This window comes from Battus philenor, unplaced genomic scaffold, assembly GCF_028537555.1.
Source record: "Battus philenor isolate CCGP_79_NKW_IND1 unplaced genomic scaffold, ilBatPhil1.0.hap1 SCAF_10, whole genome shotgun sequence".
NCBI lineage: Eukaryota > Metazoa > Arthropoda > Insecta > Lepidoptera > Papilionidae > Battus > Battus philenor.
The window spans coordinates 8,689,376-8,712,877 of NW_027181662.1; the positions used below are offsets into that span (position 1 = coordinate 8,689,376).

General features: G+C 30.6%; 4 protein-coding genes across 4 annotated transcripts; 2 read left to right on the forward strand and 2 right to left on the reverse strand.

Moving 5' to 3' along the window:
• The first annotated feature begins 290 nt into the window (after positions 1-290).
• Positions 291-1,904, forward strand: Yip1d1 (Yip1 domain-containing 1). Its single transcript, XM_068768196.1, has 2 exons — positions 291-531; positions 624-1,904. Exons 1-2 carry the CDS (start codon positions 423-425, stop codon positions 1,307-1,309), a joined length of 795 nt encoding a protein of 264 aa, XP_068624297.1. The 5' UTR covers positions 291-422; the 3' UTR covers positions 1,310-1,904.
• A 749-nt stretch (positions 1,905-2,653) lies between these two features.
• Positions 2,654-4,099, reverse strand: p24-1 (p24-related-1). Its single transcript, XM_068767693.1, has 4 exons — positions 3,841-4,099; positions 3,477-3,594; positions 3,230-3,357; positions 2,654-3,062 (listed from the first exon to the last, which is right to left on the reverse strand). The coding sequence occupies exons 1-4, from the start codon at positions 3,994-3,996 to the stop codon at positions 2,832-2,834; spliced, it is 633 nt and encodes a 210-aa protein (XP_068623794.1). The 5' UTR covers positions 3,997-4,099; the 3' UTR covers positions 2,654-2,831.
• Positions 4,100-5,890: 1,791 nt separating this feature from the next.
• Positions 5,891-20,577, reverse strand: Gdh (glutamate dehydrogenase, mitochondrial). The gene is made up of 9 exons (XM_068768767.1): positions 19,985-20,577; positions 16,186-16,386; positions 14,991-15,130; positions 11,203-11,296; positions 9,845-10,002; positions 8,333-8,494; positions 7,184-7,388; positions 6,620-6,774; positions 5,891-6,227 (listed from the first exon to the last, which is right to left on the reverse strand). The coding sequence occupies exons 1-9, from the start codon at positions 20,415-20,417 to the stop codon at positions 6,111-6,113; spliced, it is 1,665 nt and encodes a 554-aa protein (XP_068624868.1). The 5' UTR covers positions 20,418-20,577; the 3' UTR covers positions 5,891-6,110.
• An 850-nt stretch (positions 20,578-21,427) lies between these two features.
• LOC137925337 (F-box/LRR-repeat protein 7-like) lies at positions 21,428-23,346 on the forward strand. The gene is made up of 2 exons (XM_068768768.1): positions 21,428-21,538; positions 21,615-23,346. Exon 2 carries the CDS (start codon positions 21,616-21,618, stop codon positions 22,648-22,650), a length of 1,035 nt encoding a protein of 344 aa, XP_068624869.1. The 5' UTR covers positions 21,428-21,538; position 21,615; the 3' UTR covers positions 22,651-23,346.
• Positions 23,347-23,502: the final 156 nt, after the last annotated feature.

The window sequence follows — 23,502 nt, forward strand, 5'->3', positions numbered from 1 at the left end:
TCCACCCGCTAATCGCATATATTTTATCGAAGGAAAATCAGATACGTTTTCAGGCAATAACTCACCGCCCGCAAAAGCTAATCGCGTATAGGTTTATTAATTTGCAACACCCTTTCCTATTTTAGTTCAAATTTAATAATAAATACACGTAAAAGTATATCATCAATAACTTTTTGGAAATTACAGCAAATTTAAATAAACATATTTCATAATCTTTTCACAGAAATTATAAATATGTACAGGTCTATTGATTTTTCAACGAAAGTATTAACGTCAGAGTGCATTTTTGACAATATACAACTTGGCAATTTCCGTCATATTATTATTTCAAATATTTAAAAAAATCTTTTCCTTAGTTGCTTCGTTATTTACTTTTCAAACTATTTATAAAAGAGAAGTCGAGCGTATAGTCGATATTCAGAATGGCTGCGTATAACAATCCAAATGATTATTCATGGCAACCTCCAAATGATGGTCAAAATTACTCCTTTGAGACTTCAAATAATTTTCCTGATTCCGCTCAAACCCTAGGTAAATATTTATTGTGATTAAATCATATTTTTAAATGAATTATTAACAAGAACCTCTAATCCCGCATGACTTCTTTTACTGTATTATTTCAGATTTCCAGACTTTTCCAGTGGATCAAAGTTTTGCTTATGATCAAGTACAATCGCAGCAAGTTCCTGCCAATAACAATCAATACTATAATCCAAGCATATTTACTCCTGCGCCTATACCAGGAGAAACAGCTACAACAACAACAGAATTTGATGAACCACCTCTATTGGATGAATTGGAAATATACCCTGATAGAATTTTAGAGAAAACTTTAGCAGTACTTAATCCCTTTCATGGCCAGTCAAAGGCAGATGATGCTAACTTTTTGTTAAGAGATACTGACATAGCTGGTCCTATTGCATTTTGTTTAGCATTGGCAGTTTGTTTGTTTTTATCAGGTAATAAGGCACATTTTGGATATGTGTATGGTCTCTCTGTGATGTCTGTTATTTTAATGTATTGTTTATTATCACTTATGAGTCGAAGTGAAGGTGTTTTTACTGTCTTGAGTGTTGCCAGTGTTTTAGGATATTGTATGTTGCCCATGGTAGCTCTTGCAGGATTAGGGATATTTTTATCACTGGAAGGAACAATAGGACTAAGTTTATCCGCTGTTGCTGTAATTTGGTCAGCACTTTCGGCTAGTAGATTATTTGTAACTATGTCAGGAGATGCTGAACAGCGACCTCTTATAGCTTATCCTTGTGCATTGGTTAATGGAGTTTTTGCTTTATTGGTACTGTTTTAAAAGTTATTTCATATACAATGATCTTTATGTAAATAGAAAGTTTCCTAAAACAGTGTACTTGAAATGTAATTATTTTTTTTATAAAATCCTATAGTAAAAGTAAATAATACTTCATATATAAACTTCAATAAATCATAAGGATCAGTAAGGATTGAAACATTTGCCCTAAGTGCTTGAAAAGTTAATGGTTTAATGACTTTAAAACATTTAACATAGTGAATGTTTTCATTCAATATTATTTAAAAAGATTTGTTCACATTACTGTCTGTCAAATACCTTTACATAAATACAATTTTTTGTAGTAGAATAAAGATTTTTCAATTGTTCTTGAAAAAGATTAAATCCTATTATACATACAGAAGATTTAATTTATGTATCCGCAGACAGAAAGGTACAAAACATAAAGATACATATACAACATAAAGATGTTAAGAAAAAGGAAACAATTTAAATTGAATGTTCTATAACCTAAAACTAAAACTTCATAATTTTAATATTAGAAACATGCCTATGTGTATTCACTAGTTTTTTAATAATGTTACATGATATAGCATTGTCCACTACAATTTGACAATGCTAAATCTGTGACATACTGTAGAATTAACTTTTAAAATGATATTTCACATATTACCTAAATTTATAATTATTAAATCATTGTTAATTATATATTATTATTAAATCTTTACTTACATTTTATTTTGCATGATACAAAATAACTCTTAAAAATGTTCCCTTATTTTCAGTTATGAAGCTATATACAAAATATAAATCAATTTTAATTTTCTGAAAATAGTCAAAGGCTTGGTATAAACAGATATATAAAATTTAATAAAAAAAATATTTATTTAACTACTTCAAATGATAATGTTCAAATTTAAGCATACTGAACATTACTTTTGTTAAAAAGTCTCACATGCACTATCTTGTGTGTAATAAAGTAGTAAGGGATGTAATTTGGACAAGTTTTATTACATTTTTATGAAAAATGTTCCTTTTACATAACAACAAAATTTAGATTTGGATTTAAAGCTTGTACACCTACAACCAAACATACTGTACATGTTCAACTCGGTAAAATTGTAAATGGTACTTGTAAAACCAGTTTTATAAAAATTATTTTATCATTTTGCACTGTACTTAATTGAGCAAGTTAGCAAGACCTTAAGGCTGTATTAAGGTTATTTTTAGCACCTTTGGAAGTAATTTATTTGAAATAAAGATCTATAAATTTCCTCCTCAAAAAGAAATATTTTAATTTGGAAATTATTAGGTTCATAATGTACATGGTATGTTCATAATGTACATCTTATACTGACAATTTTTTCTGCGAGGAACCAATGAAAATTTAATGACATCAAAATACATTGTTTATTACCAGGATATGGTGGTTTTTTAATTTTATTTTAAGCATTAGCTTAAACGAAATAACTAAATTTGTGCATGAGCCCCACAAAAATAAATTAAAAAAGACTTTGAAATCCATGACATGTATTAATATAAATAAACTATTAAACTTTAGCTATTACATTCGATTATATAAAGTTGGTCTGTCACTGAAGAAGTTCTTCAATACCATAACCTGTGCAAAGGCAACACACACAATTGCTAGTGTCTCTCCCATTGACCACCAGAACACTTTCTCATTCAGATCTTCTGCCCTCTTACGACTTTGAGCCTCTCTTAATCTATGGTGAGTTTGATGGTCAATAATTCTATTAAGTGCAGAATGAATTTCTTCCGCCGACGTTTCTAACTGCAAATTTGAATATATTTTAATCATTACAAAAATAAATGGTAAACTAAAGAGTAGTAGTTGTTAAATTATTAATTATGGATATATCAACTGCTGCAAAATTGTCAAGGACAATTTTTTTTTAATAACTTTATTTTAATTAAATACAATATCATTAAAAATCAAACCTGTGTTAAAACAGTAGCATGATCTCCAACTCCCGGTAAGGGTTGTTCAGGTCCAACATTCAGCTCCATATATACAAGCTTATGAGAGAAAGTACTAAATTCATTACTGAAGCACACTTTGTACACGCCTAAAACAAAACAAACGTGGCATGTAAGCTAAAGAGCAAAATTTTTAAACAGAAATTACAAAAAGTAAAGAAAATAATATAGTCAGTTGTTGAACAGAAAAAAATATCAAAAAAATTACCTGTTTGTAAAGCTGTAAATTGATGTGAATCATATTGCATTTTTTGTTGTTGATATATAATTTGTTTATTTGGGCCCTCTACTTTGACATCAACATCATTCTGACCACCAGTGATAACCTGTTTAAAGAGATATTGTTTTTATTAAATTAATGTTGACATTTTATAAGTCTATAATAAAAATAGTTTATTAATATATTTTTGCTATACGTTTGGCTTACAACATGCACAGGTTAGAATGATTTATTTTGAACATGATTAATAATATGGAAGTTAGTTGTCTAACATACAATTGATGCCTAAAACAATAAAATAACATAGATCTCAATGTGTGCCATAGGACTCACAATTCAATGCATCTCTTACCTGATATTCTAATGAAGCTGAAGTATTCTTTTCGATTTCTTGATAAAAACATTCTACTGCACTATCAGGAAGTTCAAATGTTAACTCCACGCTTTTGGAGAATATCCCACTAATTAATGTGACTAGTATTGTAACAACAAACGGAGAAATAAACATTTTTACGCTATACTTGACTCAGTTTTCCAAAAATACAAAAATCGAGTGATATCTCAAATAATTTATCACATTACGTGACATTGACAGCGACAGCATACACGTAAGTGGCTGCGTTCTAAAGTTCTGTTATTTACACTTACAGCTTATATAGGTAATTATATCAATACTTTTCTAGGGAAGCATTTTTCTACCGCCAAATAGTAATAGTATGTATTACTATTGTTTATACTCTATTAAAAATACTGGGCTAGTCAGAACACTTAATGTCACGTAACAGCGATTTAAAATGCCTATTTTGCTACACATTATTAAAGGTAAGACGGTAAGACGATTTTTAGTAAAATATCTTGTTTCGTATCCTGTTATAAAGAACTTTGAACTAAAATTTTTAACTAGTTTCTATCTTTTTATTTATAAACTCTATATACATAAATAGCATGTGTTTAAGCTTCGTATTGCTGACTAACGCGACCACAATATTTGCCAAATCTTTCGTGGGCATTAGAATTTGTCAGATTCGAATTCGGATGCCGGCAGTGATGTGGTCGTTGCTTTCGGATCCGCGAGCCCTGAGTCCGATGAAGCTGTAAAAGCCAAAACGGCTAACAGCACCCATCCACTTTCGAATATAGCCAGCCGTAGCTTCTTTGTATATGATACACCATCTTGAATTATCTCCGTAACTCATATTCAATCCCCTATAATTGCATTAAATATAATATCATAATCCCCTATAATTGCATTAAATCCTTAAAATTAAATACATTTTTTTAAAAATATTAAGTATAGCGATTTGTTTATTTAAGTTTGTAATCACGTATTTTTTTCACTATCCCCATTGGTTGTCGTACAATAGGCCTTCACTTCATTGTTGCTTAAAGTATATTATTTATTTATTTACCCTTTATTGTATATCAACACAGGCCAGACAAAAAAATCAAATATGTGACATGAGCGTATAATTTAATTTTTATGTCATCAGCTCATACAAATCATTATTACTATTCAGTAATATAATTTTTTCGAAGTTATCGCTTGATTCAATAAATAAAACCAAAACCCTTTCTCGGAACAATGAATTTCTTTAAAGATAGTATATCATAATTTACTTACGTTACGTGTAGTAGATTTGCAACAGTTGTATTAAAATAGGTATATTCCTAAATTTAATGGAAAAGAGTAAAGTAAACGTGTGCAAAATTGCAAATGGCATTACACTAAATATTGCCACATGATCAAAAAGTTCAGACGAAATTTAATTGTTTCTAAATCTGCAGGTTCTCTAGTAAAGATATTATTCAATAAGGTTCTATTCTTAGCCCCTTTATATTAAAGTTAATCTAAAACAATGTTGTTGTTTTTCATGAAAGGTCTATGTGACATTGTGCTTTGCTGATGATACCTCCTTATTTTTAAAGTAATAGGTGTACTCATGGCAATTAAACATTGCTTTTTCACGCGTTAATCATTGTTATGATTAACGAATTAATTATTTTTGTAAATGTCTTAATAGATAAGAGAACAAAAAGGCATTCAATTTAATAATAAATTGTTGCTTACTAACAATGAACTCAAACACAGAGCTGACTGTCTCAACAGTTTTCTTGGGCATTACTTTGTGTTAATAGCTCCAGTGGAAACTGAATTGGGATATAATATTTGGTATTGAAATTAAGTAATATCCTAAATGTAAAATATAAATGTCACCAGATATCAAGCAATGCCACTTGAATTAAGGAATGTGAATGCTGAAGTAAACTTTACTTTTAAAAAGTAAGTAAGTATCTTCTGTATATAGAATATAATAAGCGAAATAGTAAAAAAAGTTGTTACTTATTGGTAAAATAGTCAATCAAACATTGTCATCGTAGTATACTGAGGAGTAAAAATCCAGTAACAGTAAAACAAAATTTATTTAATTGAAGACAATACAAATCAAAAACTAAATTTTCACTTAAAGTTTTAACAAAGTTATTCTTATAATTAAATTAAAAAAGCCATGATTTGAACAAAAAAAAATACTGTGATTATGTCTTAAATAGTACACTGAGTGCTCAAGGATTACTAAATGGTGTCTATAAAATGCAGACAATTATTTCTGGAAGTAAATGTATTTAGAAAGCGAGGCCGGCATCGGCGTAAGTTGTGAATATCTTCTCGATAGAGTTTGCATATGCAGCGGTTCTCAGATCTAGCCCCAGGTTGAACTTCATTGCAGTCTTCATTATTGCCTATTATCAAAACGAATATTAATGTAAATTGAAAAACAGAAAAAGAATTAGAATTTTTAAGACTAACAACATAATTTGTATTTAAAATTTTTAAGCAAATTATGAGATTGTCAATTTAAGATCACTGATAAATAGGTAGTGTTAATAAACTTGTCAATAAGAGTAATACAAAAGTCTCAAGTTAGGTGTTATTTAAGTTGTATCATAAATTTCTGTAATAATACATTACAGTTTTAACAGTTAATACTACACTAAAAATATTAAACATTTGATGTCATCATTACAGAAAGGTATGTAATTATCATGTATTTTAGATTCTAATATGTTTTTTATAAATATATGATACTAATATTGTACATGATTTGTACATAAAAGACATTTTAAGAACATACTCTTGCAGATCGCTCCATAGTGTAGTCGAGGCCAGAATGCACAATGTCTTTCTCAGAAGCACCGGAAATCCTCTTCTGGAATGATTCAGAAGGCGTAACCGGAATGCGACCTCCGACGCGACCGAATCGCCTTTCTAGGGATTCTTGTACGGATTCTGTGTAAAGAATATAAAACTAAATAATTAACTTCTTAAAGGTGATAATAGATTGAATTTCAAAATATAGCTTATTTTCATAGATAGTACCTTTTTTGTAGACATTTACATAGTTTTTAATCTTTTATCATTCAAATATATATTTTTTTAAGAGTTTAGGAAAAAAATTGTAAATGCTGATTCCAGTTTTTTTTTTTAAATATTAGCCCTAGGAACTCTATACATTGTATCACTAGTTGATTTATATCAACTCATTGTCAATATAACAAAGAGCATGCAGACCGCATGTGGCTATCGTAAGATTACTTTTAACTGATTTGTGTGTGTTTCTTTATTAAATGTGTACTGTTAAATATTATTTTTATATAAATCCTGTACGCGGTATCTATCTTCATAAGAACGAACTTACCCAGCAGATGGTAGTTAGATTCTCTTTCATATTTGAAAGTGAGACGTCCATAAGAGACGTGGTTGAGGTTCTTAAGCCACTCGAAGAAGGAAACGGTGACACCGCCAGCGTTAATATACAAGTCAGGAATGACGAGTATGTTGCGGTCGATGAGAATTTTATCGGCAGCCGGTGTGGTCGGGCCATTGGCAGCTTCTGCGATGATCTAATGAAATAAAAATAATCATAACATTAACTATTTTTTACAAATAAACCTTGGCTCTATTTACAATTTATTAACACATAATTTTATTACGATGTCTCGATTCATTCAATCGTCACCAGTACCTACCTGTTTAGGTAATTCATAACTTCTTATCTGGAGGGTTAGATGATTGATATGTATAATCAAAATAACAATGATATAGCCTGACATTTGTGCCGACACGTAACATGTATCGCCGTATCAATGATAACCGATAGTGTTCTTAAAACGTTTTGTGTCGATAAGGAGGAAAAAGGCAGCATTAATCAAAGTTTAGAGATAAGTTTTCATTAGTAACAGAGGCCTGGCAATCTTAATTTTGTAATTTAATATTGTTTTTGAATTGATAATGATTGCATTTGTTATTTTGTTTTTGAATATTGCTGTCAAATGATTGTATGTAAGTTTCACGGCCTTTGTTTCGGTTAACAAAGGCTGTGATTTTTTTTAATTTACAAACAGCCGTGTTTTAACGTTTCATTATTTGACAATAATTTCTAAGCGCAAATTTTGGGTAGTCAATTCTTACTGTGAATTATTACTTTATAAAATGAACAATATAATATTAAAATGGAAGATTCAATTAGCATTTTGTTAACATAGAACATTAAATATTAAGTAAGCATTTTATCTTAATGTTTTGACAAAACTGTTCTTTTTATCTTATCGAAAGAGAAACTATTATCAGATGATGGTTTGGACGTAACATATGTATTTACCCAGAATTTATCTGATATATTCAAAGATAAGTTAATTAAAAAAATATTTGTTTTACAGTTTTTTATATAAAAAAATCGTATTTAAGACAAATAGATGTAACAAAAAACAAAGCACATTTGGCATGTGTGTTAAAAATTGTCACATATAAAGCCACCATTAAGACAACATATGTTACACAAACTAACCTTTGCCTGAATTCGGTGAGCATTCTCCTTGTGGATGACTTGTTCAACGGCAGCGGGTACTAAAATATCACACTTCTCGTATAGCATGTTCTCGCCCTCGTACGGTTTGGCGCCGGGGAAGCCGACAATCGTGCCGTTTTCAATTCTGTAGTCCTCCAAAGCCTAAGATAACAACACTTTTGTAATATGTTGTAAATAATAAGTTATCGTCTGTGAAGAGCAGCTATCGTCATTCAAACGTTCCATTCTATGGTGTGACCACAGTTTTAAGGTGATAAAAATTAGTATATCTTCATCATTATTTCACCCTAAAGACGTCACTGATAAGACTTCCAATAAGACTAGAAGCGGCCTAATCTGCACTCCAAAATCTAAAGGCCCGAGCGACCATCTGTATCTAAGAGTACATACATATTAATACAAGGTCTATTGTGATGTATTTTGCTAATTAAATGACTGGAAATATTCATGTCAAACCTATGTATATCGGTTTATTATTAGTTCAAAGAACCATCATTGGGATCCCCTACACAACACTCAAGATAGTCATGATGATGATATGATAGTAATTAGATAATGATTGTGATGAGAGATCTGAAGTGGAAGAGCGCTGAAGACGTCTAACCTAAACCTGTTAACAGCAAGTACGTGAGCTTTCTTTAAGAGCTTAAGTTCGCTCGTGGGACTCAGGAGGTTTTTTATACTTCTGAACATGTTGTAGTGCTACCGAACCTTGGTACGACGACTTAAGCATGGGCGTCGCGAGTAGTACTTTCATTTTAAGGGTTCATCAAACGTTAAATGTCCGCCGTAAAATCTCATTGTTTATTTAAAAAAATAATCTACCCGCTCGCGTTTATTAATTGCATTAATTTTTTTCAGCGTTCCAATGACAGAAAAGAGCGCCATTGTATTTGTACCCAATTGCATAGTGAAGATTTTTATATTTTCTAACTCTCAAATGAAATATTAAATATATTTAAATGGCACACGATATGGAAAACTGCACAAATAATGTAACATGTCAAATAAAGAGCCGCAGGTTCAAGCTTATACAAATAAGAAGACAGTCATTGAATATCGTTTTTGGGTTACTCTTGGATAAAAATAGGTAACCTACTAATTCTATTCTGGGCACTTTCAAACGCTAAAACAAGAGCATAGCCAAAACGGTGACAGCTGCGATGTGAACTCATATTTATTTAGCATTTAATTTTCTGAAATTGAAAATACCCGCTAGTAAGAATGTTTTTTTTTTAAATGAGGTGACAAGAAAAAAAAAAACGTCAAAAACACCCCTCTTATGCTATATTTCCTATGAAGAATATTGTAAAACCTTTAAAGAAAAAACCACATCTTTGATCACCTCAGGACTTAAAATAACCTTTTCAAGGTTCAAGGTGAAAGTTAAACGCTCGAATGGTTTATGATATTATACTAGTGTATTTGTGATATGCTTCAACAAGGAACACCTCAAACGTGGATAGATCACAAGCTTAATCAACATAATACCTTAGGGTCAATTCCCTCAGGGTTCTGAATGGCACCGTCATGTTCAATCACTCCAACACAAGTGGCCCCGGCGCGGACGAGATAACGGCATGTATGCAGACCAACGTTACCGAAGCCCTGCACAATGAAGGTCTTACCGCCCCAACCGGGCGTGGTACCTGGAAACACATTTGTTATAACCGGCTTCAATAATAATAAAGAAGCGGGTACTATACATAAACATATACGAATTATGATTTCAATTTTTGTATAAACGTCTGGAAAGAAGTTCTATGCAATTTTTTAATTGTAATTTCTTATGACATAGATTTAATCTTATTTTTAACAATTCGGTACGGGACAATTGAAACGAAGCAGAATTTGACATTGTTGATTAAATACCCCTCTCTCCCCTCCCAAATATTTTTTTATAAAGTAAATTATTTCCTCACAAAAATCGTGTAAAATTCGTGACATTTGAGAATATCTTCCATAATTAAAATACGAAAAAAATAAAATAGTGTACAGTCAAAATTCATTTGCAACTATTTACTATTACTATATACTATTTATTTTACTATTACTACTCTTATTCTATTTGAAGTAACTTAACTTGTTATTTCTAAAACGTGTATAGATTAACCGTTTAAAAATTAATTTTGTGAAGCAACAATTAACAAATATTGAATATTTTAAATAGTTTTACGCAAAAGTGAAAAACTGTATTTACAACTTTATTTCTGGTTCTGTAATAATGACATGTCATATTAACGCATACCGAACGTTACTGTTTTTCTTCTGTTACAATTTCCATTCAATAATATCATCGTGATTGTCGTTAGCCATTAAGAACATTCGTTATCAATGAATCATGTCCATAGAGACAAAGTAAAGCAGTTGTTGTTTTGTTCCTATTAAGTTATCATGATTGATAAAAAAAGATGATAAAAAGATGTTTACAGTATGCATATTCTATATTAAGACAGATTTTAAAGACTTACTTTACACGAATAATCTATTTAACATCGTTTCAGTTTTAGTTCAATAAAAATGTTCGACATTTCTATTTCGCAACCTATGAAACTAGTTCTAAGCGACTTTTTTTGTTAGAGTAAAATAACCTTGAGCTTAAACGTGGATCTAAAATGGATTGTTAAGAATAATCATTCGCATGTCATACCTAAGTTTAACAAAACATGACGTTGCATAAATTTTTCTCGTTACAAACTTATTAAGGCAAACTGCAAGTTGAAACAAAGACTAAATTTAAACGTTTTATGATTTACTATGTATTGTGAGAACATATTTGAACAGAATATAATTATACGGGAAAATAAGATACTATTAGATGAATTGTTATCAAATAATGTAAGACTTACCAATCATACTCATATAGTTGGCTTCATTAATAAAGTTCTCCAAGCCGTGGAACACTCCTCTACCTGTAGCAGAAACTCTACCGTGGATACCTCCCTGTGTAAGAAAATTATAATATTATTACGCTTTTATTGACGCAATACGCATACGCACCTTTAGTGCTTCACTTGAAATCGCATTCGTAATTGAATTTGGAAGTTGGCGCGCTCCACGAGAGTTTTGGCAAAAAAGTTCACCAATTATTATTGTCTAATTAGAGAAACTTATTAAGTCACTTGTTAGTCTCATTAACAGACATCGGTTATTAGCGTTCATATTTACACGTAAAGTTATTTTTGACTAAGTAAAGTTATATACATAATTATGATAATCACAAATATCTTGAAATATTGGTAAAATTGCTCGATTTCATAAATATTTTAATTAAATAATTACAGACATATGTACCTTAAGTTATGTAAAATGAAATTAATTTATTTAACATTGTAACTATTATTCGAACTAATATTTACCGTTAACTTTTTTTTTTAAATGAGTCATATTTTTGACTCTACTCAACTTTTGACTCTACTCTTCTTCTTTGTTATAGTTGTAGAGAAGAAGCAGAAAGACACTGCACAACAGCTTATCTTTTAATGAAAAAATCAACAATAATAATTTATATAGCTTAAATGAAAACAAAATAATTAATCGACATCATTGCCAAAGATTCTCGTAATTTAAATGTTCGTTTGTCTGTTTTGTCAAGAAGTTATAGAAGCGACTTCTGTGAAATATTTATTGATAAATTTTAAAAAATGCCATTGGAGTGTTTCTCTTTACACAACCAGATGTAGTTTGTCATTTCGTTCGCACAAGATATTGTTATTCGTCTTTCATTCACTCATTAACATCTTATGATTTTTAGATACAAAATAAGCTTTCAATAATGAATAAAGACTTTAAATAAATATGCAACCGTATATTCGGTGTCCGATCGTTAAACATAATTCATTATTAAAGTTATAAACAAGTAATAAATTTTACACCTTTTGATATTTAAACATTTCAAATTGTTATTGTAATCTATAAAATTATTACTTTCGATGTACAATTTCATCACAGAAAAAGATTAAAAGTTTAGATGGTATATACATAAAAATAGAATACATGATTAGGTAAGAAAAGCCCTGGGATCAATATGTTGGCGAGGTTGTAGCTGGAATCACATTATACCAAGACCACACATTTAACTCAGGTATCTTGTTTGTAGGTAGGAAACTAATCCAATAATGCCAAAGTAACACTGCAGCACTACTTCTCTCTATCTCTTTTATAAATAAAAGTAGAGAAATAATCTTGAAAATTGTTACTAAAAAAATATTGCGATTATCTTTCAGTTTTAGGCGATATCAGTAGTGTTTTTTAGGAACTAGCTTTCTCTGTTTCGAAGAGATCGTCCTAAGACTTCTTTTAAGGCAGCGAAATCGAATCGAATCACGCTACATACTAGTAAAGTGATGTAAACGTAACGTTATAATACTGTGAAACCTTGTTAAATTAAACGTCCGCCGTTTTCGACGTTTCTGACGCTCCAACTTAATTATTGTTGTTAATTATTGTAAATATTGTTAAGAACGATAATATTATGAACTCGGGCAAATAGCGCTTATTTGTGACAAAAATAAAGAAGCATCAACATCATATCAGCTACAGGATGTCTACCGCTGGGCATGGTCTTCCTAATACATATCCAATAAGACCGGTTAGACGCGGCATCCATACAGCGTCTTCCGACGCTGTGCATCTTGTCCATGATCATTCTCGTTAGCTGGTCTGCAGTCCCAACTCCTGAACTTAAAAGCTACAGCAGCTATTATTTTTGCACACGCTGTGGTCTGCCACAAAAAAATTTCTCATTCTCAAACAATTATGGGGTCTTTTTGACAGATAAACAGGGAAACTGGTATTAATTTACATATGACATTAAATTCTACGTTTTCCACCTATACGTAAAATGTATTTAAGTTGTTAGTTAAAAACAAATAAACTCTATTTTATAAAACGTAATGAAATTTTAAATTAAGAATGCCACAATTTTCAGGAGTTTTTGAATAAAAAGTGTAAAGTGTGTAAATAACTTCAACCTACTTAAATCAAACATCGAAGTGGTAAAGCGGTAATACATAAAAACTATCGTTTAATAGTGTATCGCAAAGAAAACTGTTATAATGAAGTAAAATAGCATCACTATTTCATAAGCGAAGTGTTTGTTTAATTTTTTATAAACTATCGAATGTATATTCTAGAGAAACCGGTAAAATACACAACGACTGATATGGATAAGTATCACCTTTCGACCTAATGAAGATATTATTCAAACAGAATTTGTAAAGCAAAACCCGCTTTAGCTTACTCTTCTTCTTCTTATGAACAGATAGCCGTCCACTGCAAGGCATGTAATTGCCACGATGACCGGTCATGCGATGCCCAAATCCATCGACTTCCCGCGACCTTGAAACTATGTCGCCGGTCCACTCATTGTGGTGCCTATTAACGCTGTGTCTACCTCGCTCGTGGTCGCCATTCGAAAACCTATCGGCTCTAACGGTCATCAGTTCCACGAGCGACTTGCCCCGCCACTGCCATTTCAGACGAGCAATTCCTCGAGCACCGTCGGTGACCCTGACTCTTCTGCAAGTCTCCCCATTTCTAATTCGATTTCGCAGTGAAACTCTTAATACGGCTATCTCCACTGCTCTCTGGGTGACTTTGAATCTTTTTCTTCTTCTTATAAGGCCCACTTTTTACACATCAATCCAAATTTTTTTTTAAAAAATTGTTTTGATATTTTTCAACGCTAGAAATGGTGTTGTCACTTAGAATCCATATATATACAACTTCAAAGTGTTTGCACCGTTAGGCTAGAACTCTTTGCAATAAGTAAACTCGAGGTCTCCCTCAACAACCTCGGCTCCAACCATGACATTCATTCACCGGATTGGGAAGCCACTATTAAAGAATTATAATATAGTAGGCTATTATTATCTTTGGGTTAAAAATAACGTCGTTTTGTCACAAAAAATGTATCGATATTTTTCTCTATCTATTTTAGAAGTATTTACAGATTCCTTTGTCCTAAAAATAACCAATTTTAACATTTACAATATAAGATAAATAGCGTAACACTACGAGTATGACTTTAATATGATCCGAGAAACAAGTTCAAGAGTTCTAAGATACATAAAATTTATTATTGTACTAACCTGTTTAACACTATCGGTATAGGCTTGCCTTATTATTATAATATATACACCTATACAAATAATAAACTAAGCTCACTTATGAAATTGTGTCATTCTATAATCATATCGCTTCACGAATGTTTTGAAAACTGCTTACGTCACGAGTGATGTAATGATTGCAGAGATAAATTATATTAGATAAATTATACCTTTAAATAATTATTTTGAGGAAAAATTATAAGTAATTATTATAATATACATTGTCTTAGACATTCTAATTTCTTAAATTTACCTCATTTAAATGTACTTTCCGTAAACTGGCTGTAACCATTATCACCAATTTTTCAGCCATAGGTCATCTACTACTGGACATAGGTCTACTCTATGGATTTCCAATAAGACCAGAAGGAAGCGTCTTCCGACTATCTTAACAAAGTCATCTGTATATTATGAATGGACGTTCAACGCTGCGTCTGTTCGTGGTCTGCACTCCAAAACCTCAAATTCCCAGTGGCCATGTGACCTCCTCACTATCATTACCGTGTTTCGATTTATTTAAAAGTTACCTGATTGATGGGTTTCCCGGTGACACATGCGTGGGCATTGATGTCTTGGTAACCGATGGTCTTAGCATACGTATCCGCGATCCAGGACATTTCACGTTCGCCAGTGCCCATGTCGGGGGCTGGGACATCCACACCAGGCCCTTAAATTAGACAGAAACTTACTTTCTGATTTAATCAAATGTATTTTGATTGCCTTTGTTGATTTGTGTCAAAATTTGTAAGACTGAAAAATGAGAATACAATGAAATAGTTTGAGATGCTAAGTATTTAAAATAAAATAGTGAATTATATATTAACTCTCACGGTTGTATAATTACATAACTCAATGTTATAATATTTTTTCTTATAAATTAAATGTTTTGTTATTAGTCATTAGTCAATAGTAATGTTTTGTTATACATCTACACACATGTGACTTCTACCCATCCTCCTTCACATATATGAATGATGGTTTGATAATCAGCATTACTTATTACTTCACACAGTTTTACTGTTCTCATCTACTTGTTTAAAACAGTTTTTATTCAAGTCCTGTTTACTAAACGTTCGGAGATGTTAATAATAAAAGTTTCCTTTACAAACACTCCCGATAAAAACCATCTCTAGATTATAAGTAAAAACATTTTTGTTACTTAAATAAAGAATTTAATCTGATCAGAATTTAATCTAATGAAATGTGTAAAGTGTGAAGCAAATAAAACTATGTAAACATTTAGTATGTGACCTATAAGTGTTTGATTATCTTGATTGTTTATGTAAAAGTGGTATGATGATATAACATATAAACAAAAAAAATATATAATAGAATATTTTATTACATTGGTTAGAGTAGTCGTTATGGCTGTATATTCATTCGTTCCTGTTCGTAATAGGCTATTGTTTGTATTTCGCACAAAGGCCTCCGACTACACCGCACGGTATTAAAGGAAAACGTAACTATATCTGAACCAGAAAACTTGTTTAATTATTTACATCATTATTGTAAATATAGTAGCCATTTGTGTACGCCATGAGAAGGATGCCAAATGAAATGATTTGGTAAAACCTAGAATCAGATTGAATCATCACAACTGAAAACTACGAGGGTTCCAAATGAACCCTGATCAGGACAAGAGCCCACAACAAACCTAGACATGTTTTGTAGTCACTTTTAAACAAATATATTTTTTAGAATGTATAAAAAATATTTCCTTACCGATAAAACCTTTTTTAGCAAGCTCGAGGGCGAACCGACGTGTGATCTTCTCAAGTTCATGTTCAGAATATTCTTTTGGGTTTATCTTGATACCAGCTTTGGCTCCACCGAAGGGAACATCGACGCACGCGCATTTGAAAGTCATCAAAGCGGACAGAGCTTTGACTTCGTCCCTGGTAACGTCCGTTGAGAATCGTATACCTATTTTAGCAAGACAAGCAATCGTTAGTTACTCAATATATTACATCACGTCGTGTATTACGCTGATGCTACAAAAATATTTACGTATAGTTCAGAAAACATTTATTTCTATACACTGTGTATTATTAAATGGTGTTATTTATAGTTTGCAATAAAACAAACAACTTATTTTTTAAAAAAGAATTTTGTTTTATTTTGAGTTAACTAAGTTAAGATCTTTACAGCCAATTTTTGTGCTTTATTGTTTGAGAAGCGGTTTCCTGTACGCTTATGTTAGCACCTTTTTTCGATATTTTTAATAGTCTATTTGTTCTGTGATATAGAACTCCAAGAACGTTGGATATTGTTATAATTCTTATAGTGCTTACTCTTTATGTCTAAGAACTGAGCTTTATTTAATGCTTAGTCTACGCATAAATTTCTAAAAACTGATCTGTTGCATTTATAAATAATTTCGATGTTTGAGGTTTTTAACAATACTAACTAATTAATGTAACATGGATAATAAAAGACAAAATACGCTATTAAAGGGTATTTATAGCTTTTTTATATGACTTAATATATCGGCTATTAAGCGAACAAAAATTTAAAAGTGATTTTCGGCTGTGTGAAATTAATATAATAATGTTCATATTGTTAAAATAACAATAGATATATTAATAAATCAGCTCAATTATTTATATAAATTTTAAATCAGGAACATTAACATTTACAAACTAATATAACGATTTATTGTCTAAATTAAAATAACATAAGCTTCGCACAAATGTTCGTACGAAGACTTACGTTTAGCGTTAACCCTACTTTTACTACGAGAAGTTGTTCCAACGTTGACCTAAACAATTTCGATTTGTAGGTTATATGACGTCATCGTAAGGTGGGTGTGGAGAACGTGACTTCGGAATTCAATGCGTTAAGAATATTTATTTATTAAATTTGCAAATGCTTTAGTTTACTGTCCATCGTTACTAAATGGATATGTAAGTGTGAAGAAGAATAAGTGAAAATATTTTGATTGCGTAATGTTTATCGATGTGACGCGCGTCAGCCACGCCTCCTGTTGCTATAGGCATGATGCGAAAATTAGTAGCTTTATCTTATCGTTGTTTTGTATGTCGATAATCCAAATATATTTTTCATATCCCTACATCCATTTACATATATATATATATATATATATATACACACACACACACATATATATATATATATATATATACAAATTTACAGCGCAATTCTATTACGGTCGTACCAAAATGCGTATTCGTTGATTGCCTTAACAACTGTAATATACTGCTGTGACCAGTACACAGGCTGATTGATTGTAGGTGCAAAAAGTTAAAAGAGGTGAATGTACAATTGATTGGATAAATAATGTAGCATTGTAGAAGGAGCATTGACAAAATTTCGATTTACTACATATTAAAATGAATTGTTATTTTACATCTTTCCTAAGAGACTAACTACTGCCAAAGATTATTGTCCTGGTGTATTTCAGTAGAAACAATAAATTCATGTAACATATATACGTACAATATTACGATAAAGATTGTAGGTGATTTTTGTTCATAACCTTTTAATGAAGCATTGCTAAACGAATTTTCTTTTTAGCTGCTGTGTTATACGGCGTTTTTTTTTTAATTTTTTATAGATATACATTATTAACGGGAATTAACACCGTTATAGTATATATACAATAATATACATTTGATATAATTTAATTGACAATTTTTGAATTAAGATTCGTATGAAAATTTTAATTAATTGTATTACGTCTATAGTTGACTGCCCCACTGACTTGTTTAGATATTGTACTTTCTGTTATTGATTTTGTCTGACTCCGGGGCTTACTCTTTTCATGCTACTGGACGGTATAACGTATAAATCGTAATTTTTTGTTTCCGTTACGCATTGCAGATCATTTATCTTAACGCTGCATCTAACATCAGGTTAAATTTAAAATAACTGCCTCATCTAACAAGGATTACTGTTATTTTTAACATATTCCTTATATATAACATTCGATCTAGTTAATTTATTTAGTCATCAATCATATCAGTCTTGCATAATTAATAGGAATTAAATGATTTGGTGGACAAAAATATAAAATCAAAAACATAACTATAGCAATTTACCGCAGTATTTAATATGACTAGAAAATGGACGAACGCAGATTAAAGTAGGCACATTTATTCTTAATCGTGGATAATATCGAATTTTTACGATCTATTCTTGATGTGAATGTCTTTAGTAACAAAACGTAGCGCAAAAATTTAAAGCGACAAAGGTTTTAGATTAAAAAAAAAACTTAAAACGTAGGCAAATAACGAATGTTTTTCACTAATGAGAATAAAAAGGTAAATGCTTAAAATGGTATTCTACTTACTTTTACTTAATTTCGTGATTTACAATAAAATTTGTATATAATGTTCTACATAAAGTTTCGGAGGTTAAACAAAAGCTATGTGGAAATGTAACCTTGCAATAAAATTGACCAGCTTTAAGCTGTATGTACGCTTGTATGCTAATTAACGGACATACAAAAACTACTAAATTGCTGGTTATTAAAATTATGTTGGAGCGGAATTACCAAATGAAATGCAATAATTATGTGTGTCATTCATATTGTCAGAGATATTTCAAAAGAGTGGTTAATAGACTCGTCCGTTTGTTATTTTGTTTGAAATACGTGAAACGGTAATTGTATATTAGTAATTGAATAAGACAACCTATATTTTTAACCCCATATTTCTATTCTTCTTCTTTTCAGCCCATAGACGCCCACTTCAACGCATATGCTGCCCCCCAAGAACGCCACGATGACCGGTCATGCGCTGCCCGCATCTAGCGACTTCCCGAGACTTTAAAATGTCGTCGATTCACGCAGTGGGGGACCTTTCAGCTAATACAGACATCGGTTGTACAATGGATTTGCCCCGCCCACTGCCACTTCAGACGAGCAATTCTTCGAGCTACATCGGAAATCTTAGTTCTTCTGCGGATCTCATTTCTGATTCGATATCGCAGCGAATCTCCCAGCATAGCGGTCTCCATTGTTCTTTGGCTAAATAATTTTTCCATAAGTATAATTAAAACAATAGTTTTACGTAAATCGAAATGAAGTTGCAATAATACTACCATATTAGATTTAAATTAAATTTGCAAAAATTATTAATATCTAAACGTGAAACCATGTTATTTACGCTAAACTTACCCATATAATTTAGAGTCTTATTAGTAATAAAATTATTTTAAAAAAACGTATATTTTTCAAACCTTAATAATTACATTATATACGTACTAAATAAAAGTTACAAATTAGATTAGGAAACATATGGCGTAATAAATGAAGTTGTCACTAGGTTAGAAATAATGCAACGAAATAAATTTAAATGAAATTGATATCTTGTTCATCAACAATATCCAATTAAATCTAATGAAACATGGTAGGTTATCCGCAAGAATATTTTGGTTAGACAACTACGTAATGCTACCTACAGTCGCAAACATCACGTGTCTCTTGAGCTATAAATAAAAAATCCTGTTAACAATGTTCTATAATTTAATGAAATTTAGAATAACAATACAGTTAACTTACCTCCTTTTGTCGGGGTCCTGTGTGATGAATGTTGAGCTCTGTACCCAAGAATCATTTCATAATCACCAGAATCACGTTTTAGTGGAAACTGAATCTCCAAGATATGGTCACATGGCTGCATAAGTTTCAAGATACCGGCAACTTTTTTTTTCTTCTCTTCTATTGAAACTCTTGACTTCATATCTTCCACTAGTTTATCTTCAATTACCTGGCATGCTCTGTGAAAGAAATACTCCACCATATCAAAGAACCTTGGGTTTGCACTTGTCGGCACATCTTTCAGCCTGTCTGGAATTTCATGGCTTGCGTAGTTTCGGAGACAAACGTTAATAGCTGCCGGCGCAATTCTAGCGATATTATTGACGGCTTCATTTTGTACGGAGCTCTTTAGGGGCGGCACCACCGATTTTGCAATGTTCTTTAAATGCAACATTGTCGTTAGATAATTAAGTACTCTAGTCGGGTTTGGAATCGGGTCGTCTTACACAAAATTTAAAATATACGAATTGAATAATTGTGCGAGTTCATAAACTAGCGACAACCCGGCCCGACGAACAACGAGCCTCCAACTATGTTCTGAATGGTTATTGCGGAGCTTTTGTCAGCTACGCTCACAAGCGTAATCGTATACGTAGATAACGAATCGGTATTGTATACAAAATGTACATAGATTTCCTACTAATTCTGTCTTGTAAAAAATATGTTTTCTTTTTCTAGAAAAAAATCTTTAAGATAAAGCATTTTAAATAAAAAAAACAAGCACGCTGTTAATGTTTATTAACAAGATGAACGTGTAGCGATGTTTTTTTTTATTATGTGACTAAAAAAATGAAATATTTTAAGTAAAATTATTAGGGATCTATACAGGGCACCTGATCTTAGATTACAGCAAATATGTACTTATTTCGAGTTTCGTACAGGCAAATTTAATAATTAAAATATAACTATAAATGATTTCCAGGCATGTAATAATTTTATTATATTTTTTTGCTCTACAATATTTAATTGGCACCAGATGTTTTCAAAAACTCAATTCCTTTCGTAGTCGTAAAAATTGTATTACTAAATTTTAAGTTTAAGTAAATATTTTATGGTAATATACGTCTATGATTAATGGTTACACATACTATAAACAATTTATGTGAGATGTATTTTTCTGGAAAGGTTCCTTGTGGTCAAATCTAGAAATTTGAGGAGTCTAGTTACTGATATTAGTCAATATCAGAAGAGCGATTGTTTAGTCTTTAGTTTAAATAGACAAATATTCTTCTTGATAATAAAATGCTTTTCGATATTATAATACTTAATGACATGGCTTTGTAACTTTTGTCATAATAAACTGGCAACTCTTGGTTTTACGTTTTTAATACCAATTTAGATTGTATTTATTTATTTTAAGCAAAGTTAGGTGTATGTTTGTGATGATTTGCACTTTGAAGAAATGACGCAGTTCTGAATAAGGTTTGTTCAAAACAAAAGAAATGTATCAAAATTAATTATTAGTTACATATCTATTAAAAGTTCTATCCTTAGTCACCAAAAGAGTTTTTGAAGGTACTACATTTAATTTAAGGATTTCTAATTACATTAAATATTTTTATAGAATAATTTGATTTGTTTAAATTAACAGAATGATAGCCTGGGATGAGGCTGTGTCTGAAGGGCTTGGGGTGTTGCCAAATGAGTTACTTCTTTCAGTCTTCAAATTTCTACCTCTTGAAACGTTATTGTCTTGTGAAAATGTCTGCAGACGTTGGAGAAAGCTTGCACGAGATCCTTCTCTTTGGAAAAATTTGGTTGTTGTGTATTCTAGGCAACCAGGTTCAAGTGAAGTAAGCGAGAAAAATTTACAGTTAATTAATACCCACAGTCAGTATATATTTTGCTTAAAACTACATTATATTCATAATTATCAGCATATCAAGTCGATTATGGAAAAATGTGAAAATCTCATCTCTATTGAGTTAATAATGTGTCAAATTGGAGAAGAATTTGAAGATGATATTAAAAAGTGGCCAAATTTAAAAAAAATGAGTTTAAAAAATTCTCTTTTTTTGCCTAAAAAAGAACTACTTATTAATTTCAATCAGTTTAAACAATTAAATTTCTTAGTTTTGTCTGACTTTGGCCTTTCTTCATTAAATTGTAATACATTGTTACATTGTCCATATTTAAGTCATTTATTTATTGATAAAATTAAAAATTTGGCTTTAGGTTACATGAAACAATTAATTTTATCTAAACAAGATCGACTAATAACCCTACATATTTATGGTGGTGATCATATAGATGACAATTGCTTACAGTTAATATCACAGTGTCCAATTTTGAGAGATTTGGCAATAACGAGATGTGAAAATCTGACAGATGAAGGTTTAATATCTTTAGTTAACTTGAAAAAGATTGAACGTTTACAAATTTGGAACAGTACAATTTTTTCAGAAACTAACTTGCTGCGAACACTTAGTAGTCCAAATTTAAAGAACTTGCAGAGTTTGTGTTTGTCACGGATAAAAAATATTTCACCAACGGTTGTTGATGTCATATCTGAATACTACACTAATTTAAAATTTTTAGCTTTATATCAATGTCCTAAAATTATAAACACGGATTATGAAAAACAGTTAAAATCTAAGTTTCATAATATTGATGTAGTCTTATATTGACACATAAAATTTAACAAATTTTGTAGGAAAAAATTGTAGGATACTTGTAAAAAATATTGAGTTTTTATATTTATAAAAAAACAACATGAATTAACCTAATAAATATATTCACATTCTTTTCAAAATAATACATCTTTTTTTAGACAAATGATTAGAACTACAAAAAAAATTATTACAGTTCCTTGCAACAAGTGCTAAAATCACTATATATTGTTTTAAATAATTGTGATTATGACTTATTTTACACCTACTTCATGGGCAATACAAACATAACAAGTTTTAATAATATTAAGAATGCATTGCTAATTATTTTTTTTTACTTTATATCCATTTAAAAATAATAAATTTTGTAGCCATGATTTTAAAATAATTAGTTTCCCAAGTTATATTGTTAAAAGTGACAGAAAGCTTTAAAAAGATTTAGAGGCATAAGCAGGCAGTAAACCAAATTTTATTTCATTGGTTGTAAAATATCTATATTCAAGTAATTCTAAAAATCATTATGAACATCTAATCATAAAAAGACTTGCTTGAAATCATTATAAAAGGAATATGAATAAAAAAATTGATTAAGTACTACAAAATATTTTAAATAATTTATGTGCACTATAATTAAATTTAAAAATAATGACAAATTTCATTAGTGTTAAACATTTCAATTGTTTCCGAGTAGAATAGCATTTCAATGTAGTAATAGATGACATTAAAATTTAATGATACATTTATAGCAATATTAATGTTCAAGATTATTGAATTGTTTAAACAATAAGAACTAAGAATAGTTTAATTTTCTCGACATAATTATTTATCATGTAATCATGGGTGTACTTTTTTTAAAATAGATATGTATAA